The following is a 25,892-nucleotide window of genomic DNA, read 5'->3' on the forward strand; positions in this document are numbered from 1 at the left end:
TCTTAATTCTTCTCCTAGAGGTTCCAAGTCTTTAAGCCATGGAAGCCCAAGGTGCCCTCAGAGCTGGTCATGCCAAGCCACAAAGCTGAACCACTGTCCCCTGATGTGACATGGGAACATGCAGGTGTAGCCAGCAACCAGCTGGGACTCAATGTCTGAAGGGAGCAAATAAAGAAAGAAAAAGATGAAGAATCCCTTTGCCCATCCCCAGAAAACTGGGGAACAAGAAAGGAGAGAAAATAGTCTCACATTCCCTCTCTCCTAGAAGTGTAAGCTCCATGGGAGAAGCACAGACATCACAGGCTCCATTAAGCCCTGCAGAGAGTTACCTTCATTACAGGCACCATTGGCTTTCCTACCCAATTCTGGCAAGGAAGAACTTGCCCATTTTAGCTTGCTAATGTTCTCACATTATGTCCTGCTCCAATGACCATGCTGCTCTGCCACCAGCCATTGCACTTGGCAAATCTAAGAGGATGTAAGCCCCAAAAAACATGAAATGTTATAGTAGGAGTCCTAGTAAAATCTATGTATTGTATAAGTGGCCTTGCCCCGATCCTAGTTGTTCTAAATGGGCTGCAGCTGTGGTGTCCTTAACTGGGCAGCAGCTGTGGCTAATGAAGATAACTGGGATAAGAGGGGGTGGATTGGCTGGGCAGGGAGAGCCTTGGAGGAGCCCTGATGAAGAAGCAGGAGCAGTGCTGCTGTGAAGAACTGTGTGTGAGAAAACCACTCAGAAGGCACGGGACTCTAGAAATAGGATAACAACAATATGAATACAACAAAATATCAAACAGCCTGTGGGCAAGATCTGTGCACAATTCCTCCACAGTCTCCTGGGGCAGGAAGGGGTGATGCTCTGCCCCAGTGAAACCTGGCTGCAGATGTCAAAGTTAGCTGGTGACACACTACCTTGTACCAGGTAAGTTATGCCAGCAAAAGGTCTGACTTCTCAAAGTGGACACCCATTAAAGAAAAACAATTAAATGGCAAGTTGTTTGTCATATTAATGGTCTTACTAAATGACACCATTAAAGCACTGTAAGCAAGAGATTGACTTGCTTATTACCGGTGTTATCATTTGCTCTCATTTTGCAGGCTGGCTCAGAACCAACATTTCTCCTTTTGTTTGTAAGGAAGAACAGATTAAAGAGATGTAAAAGGAAATCAAATTAATTAGGCACATAAATAAGCTGGCAGGTAAAAAAACTGTGATTCAGTGAGGCAGCTGTCAACCTCTAAAGGAAGGATGGCGCATATTTGTAATATTATTTTGGTTTTAGCCCCATTTTTTCTGATTTTGGATTACCCCTGACCTAACCATCAGCATCCTTACAAAGCACAAGAATGAGCCAGGTCTGTGTTCACCTCTTTCAAGGCTTGCTTTGCCCACCCTGGGCACGTGCGCTGGGAGAGGCTCCCACCACAGCACTGAGAACAGGAACACCTGCAAGGTGGCCAGCCATCCCCATGGGTGAGACTATGGGTACCTCCATTGCAGAAACACAGCCAGACAGAGTTCAGGCTATGGCTTTTCTCCCAACTTTTGCAAACTCTGGGGTGTCGCACTCCTGGGAAGACACCTGCCCCAACATTGTAATGTAACCTGGGTAAACACGGTCTGGCTGTAGGACTGATGCCACCCATTTAACCTTTGGCATTTAACAAAGCACTTGGTTTAGTTTTCACTCATGTCCCATGCAGTCAGGACAGAGATCAGTGCTTGTGGTTGTTCTTTCTCACTTGAAGAAGGGGGACAGTGCAGTAATTCTCACCACTAGCTCATAACTAACTGTGTGTTCATTTGAAGTGACCCAGTCATTTGAAAGTCATCACTACCTAAAAATTATTTCCAACTCCCCTAAACATAGACTGCTACCATTTTTTCAGCTAATTCAGATTAATGCACCATTCAAACCTCACACCATTACTTTATGCCAAGACCAGTTATTTTCAAAAGTGTAAAAGTACCCTGACTCCACAACTGCTGAAGATATGATGCAGTCTCACATCTACTGCTGTAGTCTACCATGATTAATTTTAGTTTATGGAAGTGGGTGGTAGAATGAAGGGAGAAGCAGCCATGGAAGCCAGAATCTATTCAACTATGGGAGGATCAGCAGTATCAAATGTAATAATGTCTCAGTGGGGAATGTGAGAAAAAACGAAACATTAGAAATAGCATGTGCCAAGTAGTGCACACAGCATATTCCAATTTCAGAACAGCAGATAGGGTTTGCTGCCCTGTGAATGGGGCAGAGGGAGCCTCTGTTTCACCCTGTGGTTTTGGTTGAGCTTTTTATGAGTGTATGAGCAGTTCTGGGCATACAAATGAGCCCCTTAAAGCTGCCATCCATCTGCATAAGCACATGGGCACCTTTAAAACATGGATGCATAGATATAATAAATACATTTTTTTCCTAATGATTTTTCCATATGAAAAAAGCAGGCCCTAATGCAGCATGCAGGCAGCAGAAGGGATGGAGGATACAGGCAGTGGCAGTGCCTGAAAAGATATATGGATATGTGTGTTTGTGTGAATTCCTATCACATTAATTCATGCCCACAAAAGCTTAAGGGCTATAGAAGCCTGGAAGAGGAGATATGAAAAAACATTTCATACCTTATATCCATTATGTACTTTTGCTGTCAATTTGCATGCTGAGATCACTGCACTTATGGGAAAACTTATGATGACATAAAAAGCTTCATTCTAATCCATTACCAATGTGTAGCTAATATTAAAGAGAAATACCTCTACAAATAAATTCCATCATTTAAAAAAAAAATTAAAAATGAGGGTTTCTGGAATTTGTTTCATACAATCAGAGGTTTTAAAAAAAACCCAAAACCCTGAAATGTCCTTTAATCAAAATGTCAGTTTTTGACAAATTCAGCTGTAAAGAATGGGACAACTGGCAATCTTTGAAACTTCTAACACTTTATCTATGACACAAAAAGGGTTGCTGAGGACTGAATGTTTACCAGGCCATTCTTTTTTGTCCAGAAAATAAAGTTTTTTATCTGTGGCCCAATTCATGTCTTTGAATGTGACAACTACAAAGTCTAAATACAAGCTCTTCAGCATGGACTGGATTTTAAACCTGCACAGCATCTAAAGCACACTTTCAATGTGCTAAGGAAATGAATTAAAAAATACCAAAGAAAATCAAAATGTGAATTATTCCTGGCTGTATATGCATAAACCTCTCAGAAATTTATTAGGCCTTTCAAGTGCTCAAAAATACTTTCTTAAAAATACCTGTTGCTCATTGCTAGGTGTTGCTAACATAATTTAAGGCAGTTTCTTGTTTCTTAGCCTGAGACTTGTGTTTCCACAAGGCACCTCCCTGAAGCAAACTCAAAATCCTGCACAAACCTCACTCCCTTTGACAGAAACAGACAGATGGGAAAAAAACCCAACCCAAATTTAGGGACTTTTGGAGGAAAGGCAGACTCATCACAAACATTAAACCAATCACTGTGCACGACCATAGTCAAAGTACCCAAATTTGGAGGTCTAAAAGGGGTGGGCACATCTGAGCAGCCAAAGAGCTCTGAACTCTTCAGACTTTTGTGAGTTTAGGACTGGTGAATCTGGGCCAGATTTCCTCATGAAGGCTCCTGCTGTGGCACAACTACAGCTGAAAATGTTGAAGATGAAGAAAGCAGAATTAAGTACCCAGTACTTCTAAATATAGATAAGAATTAGAAATACGGCTTGATTTTTGATGAGTTTTGCATTTGCCAGCTTAATAGAGCAGAAAGAGCAAAATAAAAAAATCTGAACTCTTACATTACAAGCACACCTTTCAGTAAGAGATATTTGTGTATTGGAGATTGTCAGGGGACAATCTCCCTCTGAAGAGCTGCTGTCCATCCCCACTGAACACTGCAGTGAAACCTGGATGGCAGCACATGATGCAAACCTTGACTCATCATGTTTGCAAAAGGAAAATAAGGCTGTGGTGTGTGTTTCTGCAGGAACAAACAAAAGGAAAGACACCACACAAGGACTGCTCTGTTCCCAGCCCAGGAGCTGCAGAGAGGTCATAAACGTGTAACTGAGGGCAGTGCTTCATCCAGATACCACAAACCAGAAACTGGTTTCCACTGAGAAACCAAGGCTTTATTTTGGCCCCAGTTCAAGCTAATGCAATGGCAAATTCACAGAATAGCAAACTTGACCACAAAGTTCTTTTACAGTCAATATAGTATTCAATAACCAAGGTGCCTCACACTCCTCTTTTGGAAAGCTGACCCACAAGAGCCAATAGCTGAAGCTGCTCCAACACACTGGAAATATCAGCTCTGAGTCCTATCCTGTCAGATTTGACTACTTTTACTTCAGATTTAGCTTCTGATTTACTTAAAGTTTTTTGCTTCTGTTTTTTTTTTGTTTTTTTTTTTTACTTCAGATTTTAGCTTCTGTTTACTTAAAGTTTTATTCTGCCATCTTGTACGTAAAACAACACATACGCAGATCCACATAAATCAGTGGGGCTACCTGCCTGCTGAGGCATTCCCAAATAACTATTGATTTCCTATGGTGAGTTAAGGCACCATGAAAAATGAGCAGAAAGGGAAATAAAATCTGAAAATGTGCAATTCATACTACAGCAAACACTGCTCTAAAGGCCAAGGTTTTTTATTATCAAGTGTGTTATAATGGCATAATATCCAATACAAGTGCACTAGGTGATTGGTAACGAGCATGTTAAAATGTCACAGACTAACAGAGATTAATTTACCTCCATCTTGTGAGTTCATGATGTTCAGAGCAAACAGCATTGCATTGGAGAACGTGGTGGCCTCTTCTTTGCTTGCAAAATTCAAGCCATAGACCTGCCGTGCGTCGCGCCATTGATGAAAGGTAGGAGTTGCTTGATTGTACTTCAGTCCTTTCACAATGGAGTAATTAATCACTACCTGGGATTTGAAACAGAAGTAAGGATTAACAATATAGCTCAAAAACCCACCCAACCCTTGTGTGAAGGTTGCCTAAATGGGGAGAGGCAGCTCCTAGGGCAGCTCCTACATGGCTGCACAGTAAGGCAGTGTTTGTTTCAGTGACAGAAAATTCACATCTGGGGGTGAGATTTACAACAGTTCAGTTCAGCCTCGGGGACTTGCAAGCCAGTTTTGCAAAATCTATTACCTGCTCCTGCTTTTTACAGCACCTCCACGGGATGCAGCTGTGCAGATGCTGCAAACAGCTGTCAGGAGCCAGGGCCAGCAGCTGTTTCCATCTTTTGGAGGATGATCATGCACAATTGTTAGAAAAAGAGCCAGACAGAGCTCTTGGCACTAACCTTGCCCTATAGCACATAAATGTTTGACTCATTGCACCAGTTTTGCTTTCCTCCTCCCGTGTGTCTGATCACCACCAGCTTCTTGTGCTTAGTTTTTTCTTTAGAATCAGGCAATGACAAACCCAGACCACCATTCCTCTCCCACCTCCTCCCCTCCTGTACGTGTGGTGTTTTCCAGGTAAGAGGAGACTGCAGCAGAAGGCTGTTTTTTCTGAAATTTAATCTGCTTAATACAATGCCCTGTTTATCCTTGGGCAGGGCACTGGGACACCCAGCTACACAGTACAGCTGGGATCCAGACAGAAACCTCCACTGCTGAAGTGTAAGCTGTGCTAGCTAATGGTGGGGAGGCAGGAATGTCCACTGCACCACTGTACCACTTTGTACACGGAATTTATGTTAGAGGTGGACCCCACATACCAGAAAACATAACTTTTTTTTTTTTTTTTTTTTAACAGTCTGACCAGACTTTTGGAAAGTTTTCTGTTAACACCATGACTGCAGCTAAAAAGCTTCAGTGTATGTAATTAGTCCAACAATATCTTTGGTAGATGTCTGACAATTCTTAATTGTACGGGCAGACTTTAAAAACTAATTTCAAAGATTAACAACTCCTAGCTCTGAGTTTGGAATTTTCAGTGGATTGCCAGTTTAAACTGGCAGAGAAACATTAGATGAGCACCTAATAAGGAACAAATTGTTTTAATCACATTAGCATTTTTGAAGGATAACAGTGTCTCATTGATACAGTTAACAGATGTCTTGCAACTTTATTAATATACAAAAAATGTTGGAAACCAACAAAGAGGCCATTAGACCTCAAGATGATTACAGATAGACTCTTATTTCTACGATTCATTTACTTACAGAGTGAGCCTTAGAGAGTGATGTAGAAGATAGTCTTTGAGTCCTTGGTCTAGCTTTAGGCACAAATATGATCATCCAGCTGTTGCACCCAAACCAGAATCATTACTAAGGCTCCATGAAAATGCAGTGGGAAGCAACACTGGGCTTTTCTGGACACATTTCATTGAGAAATTGAGAACCTGTGAGCCAAAGGAAGATGCAGCCCTATACTGGGTGTGCAGGCTCCCAAGAATTAGTCCCCTGGAACTGGGAAATGCATCACCAACGTGCTGCATGGGGAGACACCCACACCAACCAGAATGAAGTGGAAACTGGTCACAGCAGAGGAAATGAACTTCCTCTTGTATCTGACAGCTTGGATAGCCTTTTCTCCTTGAAAAATGAGAACACCACCCCATTCATCTACTGAGCAATGGGAGAGCCTGTACCAATGTTTCTCACACTCAAAGAGTCTCTTGAGCATCAAGTAGACTCATGCCTGGATTTCTACACCAATATTTTTAACATGGACCAATTTTTAAGTCTTCTAACCATTTCTGAGTAGACCAAGCAAGGGAAGGCTTAGGCAGTATCTTTGAGGAAAAGTTTAGAAAGATTGTGAGCTTCTACCAGGCTTTCAAAGTGAGTCTCTCACATACTAACAGAAACCTCTGTTTCAAAGGACACCCCTATCAAAGCCCAAAGAGCACCAGAGGGTGCAGTGCAGCTGTATAATAAAGGCAGGAATTGTAAAAACCTATGCCAAAAGTTGTTTAATGGAAGTCAGGTAAACTGTTCAAAACCTGCTTCCAATGAACTCCAAGGATCTGCATTGTTCTGAGGGTTAGATCCTTTTAATTGAATAAAGACAGAATGTGAATGTTGACCTTCAGTAATCATCAGGATGCCACACATGTAATACCATGTCTTCAAACTCAAAGCAGAGTTTACTGAGAAATGAATCAGTGGGAAATGAAACTTAAAATAGCCAGAGTTTCATTTTTATCTCCTTTGGCTTGTGTTTATAGAAAATGGAAAAAAAGAGGAGGGGATCTCCTGCTGTTGTGAAGAATGAGTGCACAAAGGTGTCTTGTACAGATGGTGTGAAGACTCTACAAGGCACGTGATCATAATGAAGTGCTTCAGAGCAGTAATTAAAATAAAGAAGGTCTCTCTGTTTGAAGCATGGGGGTTTTTTGCAGGTGCTTCTAAGGGATCTTTGCTCTAAAGCTTCGTATGTCAGTGAGAGAGCACATCTGCCAGGTAGAGCAGACCAAGAGTTCATCTTTTAATCTTCAGTTGCTGTCTACAATTGGAGGTGAATTGGAGGAGCTTTCACCAGAAGTCTTGAAGAAATAAATCACGGATTTGTCCATGGCAAACAGTTCTTCCTGTAACTCTTCCCTTAGAATTTGACATAAAAGCTGAAACATGACATTTTATATGCCACTTTTTTTCCTTTTCAACCCTCTTTTAGTATTTTATATCCTGAAACAATGTAGTCTTACTCATATATCTTACTGATATAAATGCCTGTGTTGTTTTGAAGCCTGTTAAATTCTGTATTTCAATGATCTTATGTGGCAAGGAGTTTCACAGACCAGTCATGCATATCATTATGTTGGCATGTTTAAATGTTCCCATCACTGTAATGTTTAAAACAAAAAGATTTGCTTCACTTCTACCCAGTACTCTCCTTCACCCTTTCACCTCAATTTCAGGTGTAGGCTCCCTGGGAGCAACAGGGAATTTTAGAATGTGTAAAAAAGCTCAAAAGCAAGAAGAATTTCCTTTTGATTGTGGAGCTGTGAGCAGTGAGGATGGTGGTGGCCGATGGGACTCACAGGAATGGGGCTGGAGGGGACAGGGTGGGCTTCAGGGCAACACCTGAGGTGTAACTCACAGCCAGGATCATGGGAAGGGTTCCCACACAAGCCTCACTGCCAATACTCCTGCTTACGGAACCAGGACAGGACAATTGCTTGTTTCTGCAGAGCGTGGAATGGTTCAGCAGCTTGGGCCCTGCCATGCTGCCAGTGCTCAGGCGCATCTCTCAGGGAGCAGCCATGACTGCTGAAACAGCAAGGACATAAACACTGCTACAGCTGAGGCCAGATTCTTTACTTCTCTAGGCAGGCCCAAACCTGATGAAGTTCTAATAAGTTACAACAGTGATTAATTGGTTCTTTCTTTTCAAATGCCGTGGTTAGCTAATATCACAAGAATCCTGTCCCTCTTTCAGTTTTGGCTTGGGTTCACATGTAAATGTCTCACCTTGCCCAAGGCCCTGAATTCACTTCTCAGCCACATGAGCACACCAGCCCCTCAGGAGATGTGATTCACTTTTGAGTTGCACCCTCCTCCCCGCCTGTTTGTTCAGCTCGTGCCTTTGGGTGATGAGATCACGCTGATCTGACATCACTTGATGTTAAGTCCTAATTTTAAACCTTCACTTGATCAGAACTCTGGAATGGGGAGCTACTGCTTGTAAGCTTTGGGAACTTGGAAGTTCACACGTGTCACCTTTACAACAGGCCAGGTAACAACAACAGCTGGCAAGCTGCAACATGGGTGTAAAAGACATGATTGCCACTGCTGACTTCAAGAATCACAGAATCATAGAGTTGCTCAGGTTGGAAAAGACCTCACTGAACATCATGTCCAAAGTGAAGGCCTCAAGGAAACATGAAACTCATGACATTGAGTGATTGTAACACTGATCTGGCCTTAGCTTCAAACCAGTTCTGGCCCCTGTGATGACTTCAAAGCTTCAGGACAGCACCTGGGGGTTTCTGAAGGCTCCTGCTCAGGCCAGCATGAGCCTGTGCAAGGCTGCACCTTGTGCAGAGCAGGGAGGGAGCTCAGGTACGGCTGCTCTGTAACCCAGCACAGCCACCACACGCGGTGAGCACCTCCCAGACACGCAGGAACAGAGCTGTGGCCACTTCCTGAGACAGAATGATGCTCCAGCTCTGCTGCTCTACCAATTACATTCACCTGTGGTGAACTCTACAGACACTGTCAGTTAGAGAGGGAGATAGGGTGATGAGGAGATAAGGTACACAGAACACGAATACAGGGTCATGAGGTACAGCACATGCACCAAAAAAGGGATGGAAAAGAGAAAGACAGCTAAACAGAGACAAGACAAGAAGAGGATATGTGGAAAATGAAAAAGAGGATGAAAATTAAAGAGAGATATTATTAGAGGTGTAATATAAAGCAACAAAATTAAAAGGGAAATAAAGTCAGGCAGGGATGAAGCCACAATTACTCCAGTCTGTACCTTGACAAACAGTTTGTAAAAAAATTTTAAATTGTTCCTCCATGGTATTGCTGTATGACATATTTTAAACTAGCTTCTCAACTCTTCAAAAATCTGTGTAGCTTCATTAACTTCATCATATGCCAAATCACATTTTAGCTGAAAATTGGTCCTTTTCAGATAAATATGTCTTTTCTGGCAGATCAACAGATTCACTAAAGCCTCAGTTTCAGTGAGATTTAACAGAACCTGAGAGCAAGCATGAAATGGCTTGAAAAGAGAATTATTTAAACTGAAATAAATTTCTATTCTCTTTAAATGCAAATGCTTAGCAAGCCTAGCAAGCTTATGATTCTATGTGAGACTCATATAAAATATATTAAATTTTGAATCTTGAGACTTTCAGAGTGTTCCTTTGAATACTACTCTGCTGTCTTGATTTTATTGATAATACTGGATTTTTATAATCATATTTAAAGGGAACACTTTGTTTAAGGGCAGTTTTAGGTGACTAAGGTAAGCAACTATACTTTCTGTTTATTTAAAAGAGGATTTTTAGTCTTTAAACTCTAGAGAAATATATTCTTCCACCTGTTTCCTTCTGAACTGAGATGATTTTTAGATAACATGCAGCATCTTCATAAGTTGGAACATTTGCAAGCAAATGAAAGACTACAGTTAACACAAAGCATGTTCAAAATGCAGCTTAAGGTTTGACTTTTTATTATGTCCTACTCTTTAAATTGCATAGTCTGATTAAGACAGACCTCTGGTACTTAGTCTCCCTTACATATATACATATTGACTTTAGGACTTCTGCTTCTTTTACACCAGCTATTCAGTTCCCTCTTAGATTGCAGTCACATGAAAATCATTTACATTCACCAGCTGGCTATGTAAAATGAAGAACTAGCATGGCCTGGGACAGAGCAGTACTGGCTTTCATAACTGACTAAGAAAACACTGTATTTCATTTAGTTTTGAAAATATTTTCTATTTCTGAATGGAACTGCTTTCATATAATGCCTTTGTTCTACAGAAAAAAATAAAAGCAGTCGCAAAACTTTTGGTGGATATTTCAAAAGTGCACTGCAAGGAGCTGAAAACCAGTGTGCTCAAAACCCACCTATTTTTGTTCTGCTTTTTCTTGTTCAGAATGATTACTCTGCATAGGCATGGTGTAGCAAAGTCACTGTCACCTCCAGTAAGGAACCTGAGTAACTTTTCCAGCTGGCCCAAGCACCTTTACAGCTGTCAGCTGAGGATCATCAGCATTCCCACAAGCAGATCAATCCATTCAACACTGGTGGCAGCTGAGAGGTGGTGGTGCCCTGGCTCCTGCTCTCTGGGTTGGCCTGACCTGGCTCAGCTTGGCTGGATTTGCCCTGCCCCTGCCAATGTCACACCAGCAGCAGTGCTTGCCTCACCTTCCCAGGGGGAAAATTCCCACTTTTTCCTGATCCCTGTGCCATGCAGAAGGCCCAGGGGGAGCACAAGAGGTGGGCAGGCTGCTGGAGCTATGCTGTGGCAGCCCTGGGCTGAGCATCGTGCTCTGGTGGCCAACAGGGGTCTGATCCCAGTTCTGATAATCTAAATCCCATATTATTCCTTTAATACCCAAGAAGGGCCTGCAAAATTAGTCTGCTGTAAATGAGATCACAGTGTGCACCTAGGATTTTAAAGTGCATTACAAGGAACTAATTGCTTATCACAGCAACGTAACAACCACTCTTTGTGGGACAGCAGTGCAGAACAATTGATTTTTATTTCTATTTTTAATATAGTGCTAAGAACAAGTAAAAAGTAATTTGGGAGGAGCTGAGAGCAAAACCTCCAGAGTGAATAAGACTGATTTAACAAGAAAAAATTGTGGGGGGGAAGAAATAACATTTAAATCTCTTTGCCATCTACCAAACATTCTTTTTTCAAATATGCAGTAATAATTTATTATTATTATTATTATATATTGTGTGTGCAAAAAAATGATACAAAACCTGAATTGCTGGAGTATAAACAGACTAGTAGACACCTTGCAGGGAGCAGGAAATGTTGCATTAAGTATAGAACTGAGCTTACCAAATGAGATCAAAGGTTAATTTACAGGAAACTTGGTGTAGTTACTCACTTGTTGATCCTGCAGTTTAACTCCAACTACCCTGAAGGTGTTTGTGGCCGTGTTGTGGTAGATGTTGATTCTGCTGAATCCCTGCTGGCCAGGTTTGATTGGCACCCATTTCTTACTGGTATCGTCATAGACCATAACTGAAGCTCGGGCTTGGCAAATACTCTGTTCACTGGGGAGAAAAACAAAAAAATCAGGAAAGAAAAGAGTGAATTTGCTGCTTATTGCTTATTACTTAAATCTTCTAGAGGAAAAAAACCAACAGAAACTATCAGTACTACTTTCAACATATGTTTTATAAGAGATCTGCTAATCCTTTGAATGCGCTCTGTTAAATTAAAGCTGACATGTTATGTGTTCACAGACTTTTAAAACCTCCTGTATGCTGCTGTTTTGAACCAATAATCTATTTTATATAAAACATTAAGCCCTGAGAAATAACCTGCATCACATAAACATGATGAAAACTGTCCAACAGCATGAATGCTCTATTTATTTTATGTATCTATTGGCAAGCGAAGCCTTTTACATTTGTATGAAAACCTAGCAATATTTTACAGCTTGCTGACAAAACAAACGTGACACCCACAGCTGAGTTATACATTTCAAACTGTATAGCAGACCTTGGAGCAAAAGCCATGTTAGGTAAACTGAAGAAATCAATTAAGTTAATCCAGCTGACGCCTAATTCCCAGACCTGCTGACGCACTTGGAAGTCCCAGAATACCCAGAGAAAAACACACAGGAACTCTTTTCTCCTTCATCCTCATAGCAAGGAAAGTGGGGAAGGGGAATCCACAAACCTGGATGCATGCCAGCATTAAAGTATATAACCAGTGTTTTGTATAGTGTAAATAAGTATTTTTCTCCTTTAAAGTCACAGAAATTCCTCAGTACATTAGCTCTTGTTTGTTAGTCATATCCTGAGAAATATACATACAGAGAATCATAATAAAACACACCCTTCAAGGGCAATAAATGCCACTGGCAAATGCTGTGACATGTCAATACAGGTCAGAATTTCAGTTCCACTCTCCTGATCTCCCAGCCAGTTTTCTTATACCAGAGGAAATACAAGTTGAAGAAAAAATTAATCCTGCAAATTTTGGAGCTTTGAGGTCTTAAATGTAACAGGGATTTTCAACAAGCAAATAATGCACCTTATGCATTTATGATTCGGTTAGTGCATCTACATGAAACTGTTGAGATCTATGTCCTGCAAAAACTTTAGGTTCATGACTGTCCTGTTAACTTTAGATCAATATATAGGTATATACATACCTCCCTTCCTCAGCCCAAGCCATATTAAATAATTTTTGACAATGCAACAGCAAGTGGTTAATCCGCTTTGCACACAAATCCCTCTCCTCCCTCTTGATTTGGGTTTGCCTCCCTAGTACGCACGCACACACACACACACACACACAGGAGAAGTTCCTGGGTGATGCCAAACCATGTTGCTGCACTGCAACTGTGCCAAATTACACCACTTGTAAATTTTACCAGCTGCTGCACACCCAAACCTGCCTGACCCCATCACTGCCATCATTTTAATGAAAGGGAGCACGTTACTTCAAGTATTAAGAGGATCTGGGTTGATTACAGCAGCAATTTTCAATCTTTTCTGACCTGTGGGTCTCAAAAAGATTTCCAAGGCAGATGTATCCCCATGGTACACTAAAGCCTACTGACTCTGGCTTGTTTTGTCAATCACTTTACACAGCCTCCAGGTAACCCACAGGCCTCCTCCCGGCTGTGAGCAAAAGCCTGGAAAGTCCTCACAGCATTTATAGAGGGAGCAATGATGCCAGAAGACATCTCTATAAAGAACAAGGTAGGAAAATTCAGAATAAATTGTATTTTTATTACGTATCATAGAAACAGCTAAATTCTGTTACCAGAGCAATATATACAGATCAGAAGGACAAAACATGATTTTATTTATATTGTTCAGAATTCATAAAATCCAGCTCATCCACCAGTTGCTATTGCTTTGTGAGATACCTGGAGAACAGCTGCACCTTTGCTGATGTACTTACCCAGCAAACACCTCTCCCCCCTGTTTTTTAAGGTAAGCTAATGTCTTGTGGCAGCTCCTCCACATTTGACACGAGCAGCTGAGGGATTTGAGCTCCTTCCAGCCTGCCTAATCCTCCAGCTGCTGCAGGAGCTGCAGCCTGGCAGCACTGCCTGCATCCTCCAGACCTGCTTTTGCTAGCAGGGGCCTTGTGCCACCTCCAGCTCCAGAGCGAGGGGAGCATCAGCTGCCAGGGCACAGCAATGCCCTGCCCAGGAGCCAGGAGCTCCAGGAAAATGTTGTTCCTGGGAGAGTCACACTCAGCCAGTGTGACACCACGTCCTTCTCCTCAAGCCTTGCCAAGCACTACAAGCCCTGCTGTACACTGAAGTGAGCAAGAGCACATCACTGCCTTCATCAGAACAATACTGTCTCCATTTCAGATGAATTTGGGAATCCACAATTACCACAAGCTGCTAAATTAGTCAAAATTCATTAAATTATCCTTACTTCCAACAGACACTACACCTAACCATCCAGACACGGGTGCCTTAACATGGCATTGTTCACTGTGCCATTCCCAGATCCCAGCAGACACAGCAACTTGGCCTCCAGGCTTTGCTGCCACCAAAATCAGCAGCAAAGGAGCTGCTGCTGCCCTGTGGCTGAAACACAGACCTCAGGAGCAGGGTTTGATGCACGACAGCCAATTGTTCCTGTGACATGAAGCAACAGCACACCAAGCTCCATCCCTGCTCTCCTGCAGTCAATGGAAGTTTTTCATCATTCATTTAAATGGAAACAGGACTGAGCCTGTTATCTGGCCCCCAGTGAAATAACAGAAAGGAACATAAAACAGCACACCAGGGGAATCCTTTCCTGCAAAGCACTTCATCAATCTTTCAGCATCCAAAATGCCTCCAGGGACCCATTGCTAGCTTGCTGCCTCCCCCTAAATGGAGTGAGACAACTCCAAGAGTTTAGTAACTCTTTATCCTGAAGACTTTCTACTCTTCCCATGCATAAAGGGCACAACTGTCCCACTGCTGCTTTAAGAGGCTTCTCTAAAAACAGCAAGAAAATATTCCCTTTATAAACCTCACTGAGAATCTCTCTATTACTCTCTGTACATTATTTTAAACACAAATCAAGCACCAGTGATTTCATTAAGGTCTAGCAAAAGTTTTGGTTATTTTTAGGACCACACATGGTCAGCTACATGTGACAGGTAATAAATGTGCTTAGTGACACAATTCTGAGTAGCCACATTCCTTCTCCATGATAAGAATTTGTTATATATTAGTATTTACATGTAAAATTATGTTTGCACACTTCTAGAACTTGGTTTATCTTCCTAATACACAGAAGTTATTGAAAGTTTGTCATTTGCTGGACGTCCACCAAATTTCACACACATCAAATATGAGGAATTCTCCTACTGATATTTTATTTTACTTTAACATGCAGTCAGACTCATCCACCTGAGTTCCCACCATAGGTAATTGTGTATAAAAATATATAAAAATTGAATCATAGAGAGGTCTTAATTACAAAATTGTTCAGGTTTGTGCCCCAACATCTGCTCCAATTTGCAACACTTTACTATGGGGCTGATTAAAGTCATCTTATTTAAATGTGGAGGGGACGGGGTTCTTCCTAGGGACCCCAAATCCTAATATTCACCCCTGTTTATTCTGAAAGCATCACATCTGTGGGAAGGCAAACCTCTGCACTAGTACCATTTGTTTGCCTGAAGTTAAAGAAAGTCTGCTTAGTTTTGTTCACAGGTGATATTTAAAATCAAATGTTCATCGTTGAGATTTATAGAATATTTTTTCAATACTACAAAACTGTAAATTAAGAAAAAGAGTTTGCAGATAATACTGTTTGTTTCCTTCTGTGTGATACATTTTGACCCACTCTCATCCATCTCTTCTGTGTAAGATTAATCTTAAAAAATCAGCAGATTGGTTAAATTGGATTGAACCCTGCTTGAAAGGGTCAGCATTGACCTTTCTTGCCCAGCACTTTGAGACAGTGCTGCAGGGAAGGTGTCTTTGTCCTGGAATAACACTCCTCTCCTCTTCCATCTGTTCAGAACCTGAAAATGCAGTCCTTTCTTCCTGGCTTCTAGTAAGCATAAGACTACCAAGATCTATAGCCAAAAAAGAGCCACAAATGGAATAGATAACACCAGGATTCCTGGGAAAATACCTGTATTTTTTCTGAATTGTCACATGACAAGCAGTGGCCTGGTACTACCTAGCCCAGTGGGCGATCCAAATATACAAATAGCTCAGGCTGGAACCACAAAAGACCTGTCCCAGAGAATAAACAGGAAGAAGAGAGCAAACCATAATGTTTGGAGGAGATTCTGGCTCTGAAGGGTCTCTAAGGCTTTTCCCTCTCGTTCCAGACCGAGTGGCCAAGCTGCACTGTGCTCCTTCACTGACCTGTTTTCTCTACTTACCCTGTTATCCTCTTAGGAGTAAAACTTTTGCAGAGCTTGGTACTGAGTGCCTGAGCCCCCTCTGAGGAGCAGCCCGTGCAGAGCCTGCATGGCACAGGGTTATCCCAGCCCTACCCTGGAGCCCTGTCCAGCCCCAAACCACCAGAGCTCACACCTCTGGGGCAATGGGAGAGGGCTCAAATGCTTGCTCCTAGAGCCAGGACAAGGTCACACAGCTTTTGGGGGGTCACCAAATCGTGCTCACAAAAGGAGTAACAAATATCCACGACCAGCTAACATTGGGATCAAACACCTAATTCTGTGGGAGTTGTGTCAGGTGCCAGGTGCACCTGGACACTTCCACTTTCCTTATTTACAGACACAGCTGTGTCCTTAGGACAGACACTCTCTTAGCTAAAGCTTTTTCCCTCTGAAAGCTCCCTGATAGAAATCAAGATCTCATGCTTTGAACCAATTACAGATCTACCTTGTATCAAGCTGCTCATGATTCTTTGACCTTTAAAGATGCTCTTTTCTTGTTCATTCATAGAAAATGCAATTAGCTATTTATACAAGCATTTACCTTATTCTTAATTTCCAGCCCACATGTCCCCCCTCAATATTTTTACTGTTAATAATTAAAGTTATTTTAGACTGATCTAATCAGACTTATTGGTGTGAGAAATTGTTGACATTACTTAGTCCTAGGCTTGCCTTACTTGAGAATGAAACTTCAGCCCAGAAAATGTGGGGGATAAGGAACAAGTCATTTAGCACATCTCACTCTACTTGTACACTGGGGCTGCCACGGGAAGTCACATTTGTGTGGTTAAACGTGACATGCAAGAAATTGCTGATGCTGATTTTAGAAGCTGACAGAATACTCTCAATGTCAGCTAAAACAGCTAATGTACATCCAAAATCCTGTATACAGAGATGTGCAATCTGTGCAGTACAGATCTGTGTAACCTCAGAACTGGAAAGCTACAAGTCATGTTCCGGCAGCATTTTAAAGTGTACTTCAAACACTAATATACTAATTTGCTAAACATTTTAACAGTTTTCACTGTAATAAATACAATAATGACTGGGATGCAGGGGAAGTGTTTCAGTAGTAAACTGAATCAATGGACGTTTCTCTCTGACCACTGGATTTAGAGAACAAAAAACCTGAGAGACCCTTTGGACACGAGATAGTCAGGTCATTTGGGCTTCTACGGAGACCATAGCTGAGATCAGTTTGTTAGAGATAAAGTTGCTGTAGTGCAGTGACTCTCCAGCCCTCCCACCAGAGATTCACCACCAGCTCTGCTCATGGCCCCCCTTCTTCTTGGGAGCCTCATTTCTCCAGCACAATGTCAGTCACACTTGTGACTCCTGGGACCCCCTGCTTCGGAGTCTACTTCCCTCTGCAACCAAAGTTGCAGCACAGCCGGTGTCACCATCGTTCACTTCTGTCCCAGAGCCCTGAAGAAACTTCCTGAAGCAATGCAGCAACACCTCATAGTGAAAATACAGCACTTAGCCCTTGATCACACCAAAGGGCAGCCCCATGGGGGCTTTATAGCCAGAAAGGCACTTTCAGTCCTCAGTGACATGTAAATGCTTGAATATTTTATAGCAGATATTTAAATAGCAGCAGTCACATTCTCATATATAATATGGAGGTGCCACAATGACTGCCTCCAGATGTTTTCTGAGCTCCATTTCCTGGCATTACCTGAAAAACCAACCCAGTGGTCAGAAGTTCTCCATTTGCACTTGCTCCTGGTTGCCTGCCTGTGCAGAGGGACCTACCCAAGAGTGCTGCCCTTGCTCCAGCCAGCCTGAAGGGAAGGTCCCACAGATGCTGCTGGTTTTGGTGTCCTGCTCAGGTCTGCACATTCACCTTGCAGATCTTTTGGTGCTGGAGTTTGTCTGCACTGCCAGTGGGAGAGGAGCCTTTTGCACTGAGCATCTGCTGAAGGTGCCTGGCCATCACCTTTCTGCACTGTTAAACTCTAGCATCTGAACTGTTTAATATTAAATAATTACAAGAAAATAGTAAAAATATGAAGCCTCCTTCATAAGCAGCTCTCGAAAGGACTGACACGGTTAAATAAAGTCATGACACACCTGCAAGACAAATACATATTTTACAGAGCAGGAAATGGAAATACTGGTACTTATAGGACCATTAAGAATAAGATGAACACTGATTCACCTCCATAAGGAAGAATATTCAAGTTACTTTCTGTTAGGAATAAGACATTAATTTTGAATTGTCCCTTACTACATTGGCATGCCCAGTGGGAACTGCCTTGTCCAGTATCTGCTGCAGATACCCACAGCAGACACATCAGCTGGAAACCAGGGAAGAGACAGTTTATGAGGCACCCAGGTTGCACAATACGCCAGGACTTTGGCAGATGAGTTGCTAAATTTGGGAATACACACACAATCCCGGCATGACCGGAGAAACTTGCATAACCTTCTGTCACCCCTCAATGCTCTCGAGCATGGGAAAAGTGAGAAGAAATACAAAAAATTATACAGTATGCAAACATGACTGCAGAGGAACAGATACTTCACCTGGGTCTGACTGTCAGCCCAGAACTGTCCTCAGCACTGCCAGCCAAGGTCTGTGAGAGCCCTGACCTCTCAGTGTCTGCCACAGCTCTTAAATAGCACATCTGCCAATCAGGGCAGATTTGGGGCCAGCAGAGAGGCTACAGACTGATGCCCTTGTAAGCCAGCACATCTGCTTAGTTTGTGTTGCTGAGATTTTAAAACCATGCAGTGCTGTTAATTTTAACCCATCCCTCTTCTGGTAGGTTTTGTGAACTGAAGCATGAGAATTCAAATGACTCTCAGGGGAGCTCCAGTTATCAGCATCTCAACTCAGCATGTTAAGAAACGCTTAGAGAGATCTGCTTTGCACAAGGCACTTCACTGGGGAAGTGTGTGATTAAGCTAAGTGCCATTTCTGCCAAGCCATGCTCCAGGAAACTTTTCCTTCCAAGTTCCAACAACTGACTGCTAATGGGGACTCCTGATGGAGGAACTTCACTGCTCCATTAATGCTTTGAATCATGTAAAGTTTCTTTCTGTGAGGTGGGGCTCACTTCCAGATTTTATACACCACCTTGAAGATAGACTTTGGGAGTTGCTAAAAGTAAATATCAAGTAAATGTTTAGAAGTTCCTAAAAATTAGTCAAGTAAATGGCTTGGAGAAACACCAGGAACGCAATTAGACAAAAACAGTAAAAAAGCAACTCGACTGGATCAGGTTGCTATCAATATACACTACTTCCCTTCCCCCTTAAATTACAGAAATAAAAGTGAGAAGTACCTAATCTTGTAAAATATGAATTATGCAAAACTGAACTGTCAAGTGAAAATACATGACTGAGGGCTCTCACTCATGGGCCAACCATACCTGTATTTCAGGAGAATGATACCTTAAAAAAAGGCGTTGAATGATCATAATTATAACTAATGACCAGGAAAGGCAGACTCGAAAGTGAATAGAGGAAATCAACATAAAGATCTTTCATTAAAGCTGGCATCACTTTGCCTTGGCTCCCTTCAATCCCAGAAGAAATGTAAATAAACCTGTGACAATTCCCCTCCAGCTGATGGAGGCAGATCAGGAATGAAGAAACCCTCGCTTCATCAAGTCAGCTTCTCCCTCACCACCAGGGGATGCATATTAATGTAGCATTGTCATAAAAGCTTAATTACCATTTTGTACAATTATAAATTATCCTACCAGGCTATAACCAAAACCCAAACCTTCTGTGTTTATCACAATACGTGCTCTCCTTCCCATCCAGTCGCATTAATTCTGGTCACCAGAGTCCCTGCCAAGAGTCACAGTCCCCAGGTACTTACGTGCCTGCCATGGAGGAGGACCTGGCCAGGCAGTCCCACAGAGGTGTACGCTCAGAGCCGGCACGTGTGCTCAATTCCAAACAGCCTATTTCACCTGAGCAGAAGACAGATTTGGCAGAGACACAAGCCAAGAGTCTCTATGAAGGCTTATAAGCAAAACAGGAAAGGGAAGCGCTGTTGAGAGAGCAGGAGGGCAGGAAGTAACATACAGCAGGGGCGGGGAAGGCACTTTAAAGAAGAAATGTTATTATTTCTTATTGCTGCTTTGCTGAGCAAAAGTACAAACAATATAGATGAAGATTAGATGCGCCGTTGTTGCCTCATTGGAGGCATGGATATTAAAAAGTTTTCACACGTTTTCTCAAGGCGCAGGTTCACTGTCCAAGAAAAAGCAAAGCAAATAAAGCTCAGACCCAGAAAAAAAAAATTGCTGTTATTAATTTATGGCACGGGTGTTTACACAGCACAGAACCAAACCCAGGGGCCCTGGTGGCACCGAGGGCCCTGCACCGCCTGGCAGCCAACCTGGCATCCTGCTGAGGGCCAGCTCCAGCCCAGAGCTTTACCTGGCACAGCACAGTGCTAATTTTATCTCCTCACCCACTCAAATGCCTTTTGCACATCTGCTCAAGTTGACCTGGAGCAGAGGACGCAGGGTGCAGACACCAGGTAACTTCCCAAAGCACCCAAGAAACTGCAGAGCTTCTCAGCTCTGGAAGAACTGCTGGAAACACAGTCAGAAGCCATGGTTTACCATGGAGGCACACAGACTTCTCTGGGAGTCAGCATCAGAGGCCCTGAAGTCTCTGCTAATGAGAGCAGAACCTGCAGAGCCCTGAGGAGACCGGTCCTCAGGAGATCACACGATTCCTGACATCCTTGCCGTGCTTTCAGAGTGTAACATACATTTGTAGAACCTTAGATCTCTGTTTAATACAGCAAAAAGAGAGATGTGTAAGAAATAAGCTAAATTTGACACAAACCCTTCAGTGCAGTTTCTGCTGGGCATCAAGGGCTGCAAACACTGCTGCACCTAAGCAGGGGAGCCGAGCTCTTTCCACCTTCACTGTTTTTCCTGTTACAAGAGATTACTTTCATGGTCCAACTGAAAGACCTACAGAAACTATTGCTGAAATGGCACCTAGTGAACACATGGGTGTCAAAATCTGGCTGCTCTCACAGCTGGTGGTGCATCGCCTGCTCAGTTGCTGCTTCCAGTTCCTCTGCAGAAAATCTCTGTATGACTGAAGAGTTTCAGTTTTCTGATGGGGGGAGTTTAAAAGCCAACAAGAATTGAAGTTCTCACTGACATTTAAGCACAGCTTTTCCTGTAGTGCTTTTGTTTTTTCTCTATTTCTTTCTGTTTAATGAAGGATTTTATTGTTGCTCGGGATTTCAATTTGGCTGCATTTTTCTGCTACTATATCCTTCTGCTTTGAGATCTGTGTGGATGATGGGCACTACCTTGTTTCATTCAAAAAAAATCCTGCTTTTCATTAATTTAAAACTTTTCAAGTGGCAGTTCCTTTGTATAGCTCACATATCCTAGACAATAACTGTAGAGTTAGTCAGTGCAAATAGTACTTTACTGCATGTATTAGAAAAGGACATAACCTGAAAAATGCATCTCCAAGTAAGTATGGACACAAATCACTAATGGCCCAGATCAGCCATGCTGGCTCCACTGTTCTAGGCAGAAGGATGCAGGAAGATGAACTTAGATGAACTTAGGAAGATGAAGATAAGCAAAGATCTGAGGAGCCTTTTTATTTCTCTGATGTGTCTGAGATAGATATGGTCACTGATTTGGGGGAAAGGAGACAGCACTTATGAGTATGATAATTTCCCTGTTAAACCCAGTAGATATTACCCTCCTTACACACAAATATCAGCTACAATAATATCAGCTAGAAAACTCTGGTTTTAAATATTTGGTTCTCCTGAACAAACAGCTTTGAGCACACCTGGAAACTCCCAACCTCCCCTCTCCTGCTAGCACCGTGCATGCCAAAGGCCAGCAAAGAGCAGGTCACTACTGACACATCCAATGTCACCCCAGGAAACAGTGACAGTGAGTAGGACAAAGCCCAGGGCTGCCTTTCCATGCCCCTGTCATAAGCCAAATTAATTTCACTAAGCACCATACATTCCAGCAGAAGTGCCTCTAATCACCTCTTTGCATTGCTAAAATGCCTCCATGGCCCTGCACTAGAAAGGGAGCACTTAGAAGGACACAGCGCTGTGTGACAAATGACACATAAGACCGAGTAGCTGACTTCTATCCAGTCCTCACAAAGAACCATATGCTGGATAAACAGATTATTTCAGTCATGTGCTGAGATCTGTGTGAGCAGATCAGGATTCCTAAACACAGAAGCGAGGCTTTACTTGCAATTAAGTGAATATTCCCATAGGTTTGCAAGCAGCACGTCTGCTGGCCATGCACTCAGCTTTCATGTTCCAAACACTCCCAAGTCTTGGATTTGCTTTCCTTTGGAGAGTTTCATTACCAGATGAATTGTGATTTGTATATGACAATAATGTTATGTATTTTCAATCCTTAGAGCTGTAGGCTGAGCTAGAAAGGTGAGTGCCTCAGCCTCAAAATGACTAATCTCCAAGCATAAAACCCAGGATATTTTTAAGAATGAAGTGAAACACTGTAGAATGTGTTGCTCATACTATTAAAAAAAATTTGAATCACAATCATAGTATAAAACTGTACCCACCTACGAGTTAATTGAAGGTAGACATGATTAAAATATTTTTTTCTTAACAGGCATGTTTCAGACCTTCCAAATAACTATTTATGCTTATATATCTGCTGGGTTTAGTTCTGTGTTATCCTCAAAAGGCAACATATATATTGCACAAATTTCAAAATTTGCATATGGCAAGCCTTTCATTTAACGATTTCATGATTAAGAAATCTGGAAGTTCCCACTGAAATGTTACACTGAAATTTCACAAACTACAAGACAGTTTCATGAATATATGCACAAATGATATGCAACAGCATATAAAATATGCATTTATATATTCAGATTTGTAAATCTAATTTCACAGCTGTTAATAGTCTTTGAATGTAAGACATTTCCTCATACACTGAGATTTGCAACTGTTAAACATGCTGATGAGGCAAAAAAAAAAAAATCCTTGTCCCCAGAAAGTTTAACCCTGTATGTTAATATATGCTCTTGCTCTCTCAAATAGCTTTTTTCCATGCTCCCCATTCATTTGAAAGGAGCATGAGAGAAACCATACAGGAGTGTAAAATATACTTATTTACTATTAGAAGAGTTAAAAATGTGCAGTGAGGTGAGGTGCCAGGTGCCACTTCAAGAGCAAAACAATTGATCCTGCACTGAGCATATTTTATAAAACAGTCTTTTTGGGGATATTAATTTAGGATGCAACTCCATCACTGCTGAGGTGCAAGGAAGTCTTTCCATGGACTTAAGAGGGACAAGATTGAGCCTTTTGTATAGATCCATTCAAGTAGTGATAAATAAACATATGGCAGGAAAAAAAATCGTTTTAAAGGCCACGTGTTATGCAGGATTTGGGAAGCCCTATTTTTTCCTTCTGGAAAGCCCCTGGCTCTCAAGTCATGCAGTGCCCTTTGCTAAGATGATTTCATCTCACCCTCATTCTGCAGAGGGAACAGCCAGGACTCACCTGCTTCCAGGGGGATGTTTTGGCTGATGCAAACAGCTTAGGTATTGCCTGAAGGAAATAACTGTATTGCAAAGAATTAACTCCGTGGCTGCCTTCAATTTTCCTCTCTATAAAGTGTGATGAGCAGCGGGCAGTGAGCCCAGACCCCACGGTAAGCAGCATGGAACAAGTTCCAGACCATATGGAGAGGAATAAACTGCCACTTCATACACAGGGCATCTATACTGCTTTTGTGCTTGAGTCAGCTAATTGCACATCCGCAAATCAGCACATTTATAACAAATGAAGCGTTATGATATCATGGGAAATCTATTTAACATGATCAAAGTCTGCCAGGAAAAGTTCCCCTGAAATTATGAAAGTACTTAAGAGTCCTGAGTGCCGGGGACATTTTACAGTCCTTATTAAACAAACATTTTCCCATTGTTTCATGGCAGCTGGTGGTACCAAGGGCTGTATCTACCAAGGCTCCATGCCAGCAGTCTCACTGCAGCCACCAGCATGGGCATCTCTGTACCTGGAGTTAGAACCAGCCCCACCACCCTGACCTGCTCCAGAGCAAAGAACAGCTGTCACAGACATCTTTTATGAAAAACCCTTTCCTTAGGATTTTTCCTCCTGAGAAGATGAGAGGCCTCAGGAACAACATGTAAACAATGATTATCTGCTGCTGTGGAATGCAACAGGTGCATCTGTGATTGGCCCATGTTGGTTGTTTCTAATTAATGGCCAATCACACTGAGCTGGTTCAGACTCTCTGTCCCAGCCACAAATCTTTGTTATCATTCTTTCTTTTTCTATTCTTAGCTAGCCTTCTGATTAGATCCTTTCTTCTATTCTTTTAGTATAGCTTTAATATAATATATATAATGAAATAATAAATCAAGCCTTTTGAAACATAGAGTCAGATCCTTGTCTCTTCCCTCGTCCTTGGACTCCTGTGAACTCGGTCACAAACAGCTGCTGTTCCCAGCAGTACCTCAGCTCAGGCATACCATCTCCTTTCTTTTCCAGAAGATGAGATTTACAGTGTTGCAAACCTCCTTCTGTACTGCAGATTTTAAAGGGTGAACTTAGCTTTTCCCCATAACTTTTTTTAAAGTTAAAGTTTAGCAATGCCCTTGATCTAAAGAGCCATTAGACATGGTCTAAGTGTAAATATAAACTCACTTGGGGTATCAACTGGAAAACATTCTCACATTTATATCACCAAGCATATGCTGTCCCCCAACATTGCTCCACAGCTGATGTATTTTCACCTTCAGCTTGCATTTTTCCTTAAATTTAGCAAACATGATCAGTGGTTTCAGCAGCTGTTGGCAGAGGTCCTTTCAACTGCCCACATTACTTTTTTATAGCACTTGATTTATGGGGTGGTCATGTAAATTTCTGGGGTTTGTATGTGAAACAAGAAATACCAACTTCACAATGGCCCCAAAGGAAGACCAGGAGCTTCTCACTCAAAACTAGCACTGCCTCAATTCTGGTGCTTACCTTAGCTATTTAATGCTATCCACCACTAAGAAATGCAATTCAAGCATCATGTTTTGCTGAACAGATCAGATATTTGTATCATGGGACAGCCCTATCACATGTGGCTGGCACCATAAGCCTGTGGAAGGGTTTCTATGACAAACCTTTCAGAGGCTCATGGGTGGGTGAGGTGTGAACATAAGGAGAGGTTTTCTGATGTAAGGGATGCTGGAGTAAAGAAAAACCATATAAACCCAGCTCAAGAGACTGGAGGGGAAGCAGCTGACCAAAAATGGATCAGAAATCACACATAACTGTATTTTTATCAGTTCTCTAAAGGCACATGCCTGTCTGATGTTCAGGTCATATCATTTGATATTCATTGGGAAAGCACTTTTCAAGCCAGCAACCCCATCCCTAAAAAGTGAGGGCTCAAAGTGAAGGTTGTGCAGGCTCTACAAGGCCAGGTTCATACCAAGATGAAGAATGACTGCCCTTGTTTCTGATATTTATGTTTCTTAAAAAGGACGGGTTGGAAACAATCGCTGACTTACAGGCACAGGGAAGCTTCAACTTGCAGAAGGATCCCTGAAGGTGGAATGGGTACAGTCAGCAGTTTGTCATGTCAGCTTTCACTGCCATGGAACACAACAAGTTGCACACATGCAGGGAAGCTCTCCTTTAAAAGCATCCATATTCCTTCCATATTTTTTCATTTTCACGTGCATTTCATTTCATTTTTGCACTAATCAATACTTGCTTTATCCTTGCTGAAGTTGGTGGCAAAATTCCTATTAGCAATTAGCCATTCCAGCTGCAGCAGCAATTTATCTTTTATATCATCTGTGTCATCAGT

General features: G+C 42.1%; 1 protein-coding gene across 7 annotated transcripts in view; it reads right to left on the reverse strand.

Annotated features, from left to right (window-relative positions):
• The window catches only part of EVL (Enah/Vasp-like), a 144,775-nt gene that overhangs the window by 55,756 nt on the left and 63,127 nt on the right, over positions 1–25,892 (reverse strand). For 6 of the 7 annotated variants that reach the window (XM_063159967.1, XM_063159968.1, XM_063159971.1 and 3 more), the window contains exons 2-3: positions 11,549–11,717; positions 4,752–4,929 (exon numbers count right to left, since the gene is read on the reverse strand). In XM_063159967.1, the coding sequence (XP_063016037.1) occupies positions 4,752–4,929; positions 11,549–11,717 (347 nt within the window). Of the gene's footprint in view, positions 1–4,751; positions 4,930–11,548; positions 11,718–19,885; positions 20,041–25,892 lie in introns of those variants that run through there. The other variant, XM_063159966.1, reaches the window with a different exon arrangement.

This window comes from Melospiza melodia, chromosome 6 (assembly GCF_035770615.1).
Source record: "Melospiza melodia melodia isolate bMelMel2 chromosome 6, bMelMel2.pri, whole genome shotgun sequence".
In the NCBI taxonomy this organism is placed as follows: domain Eukaryota; kingdom Metazoa; phylum Chordata; class Aves; order Passeriformes; family Passerellidae; genus Melospiza; species Melospiza melodia.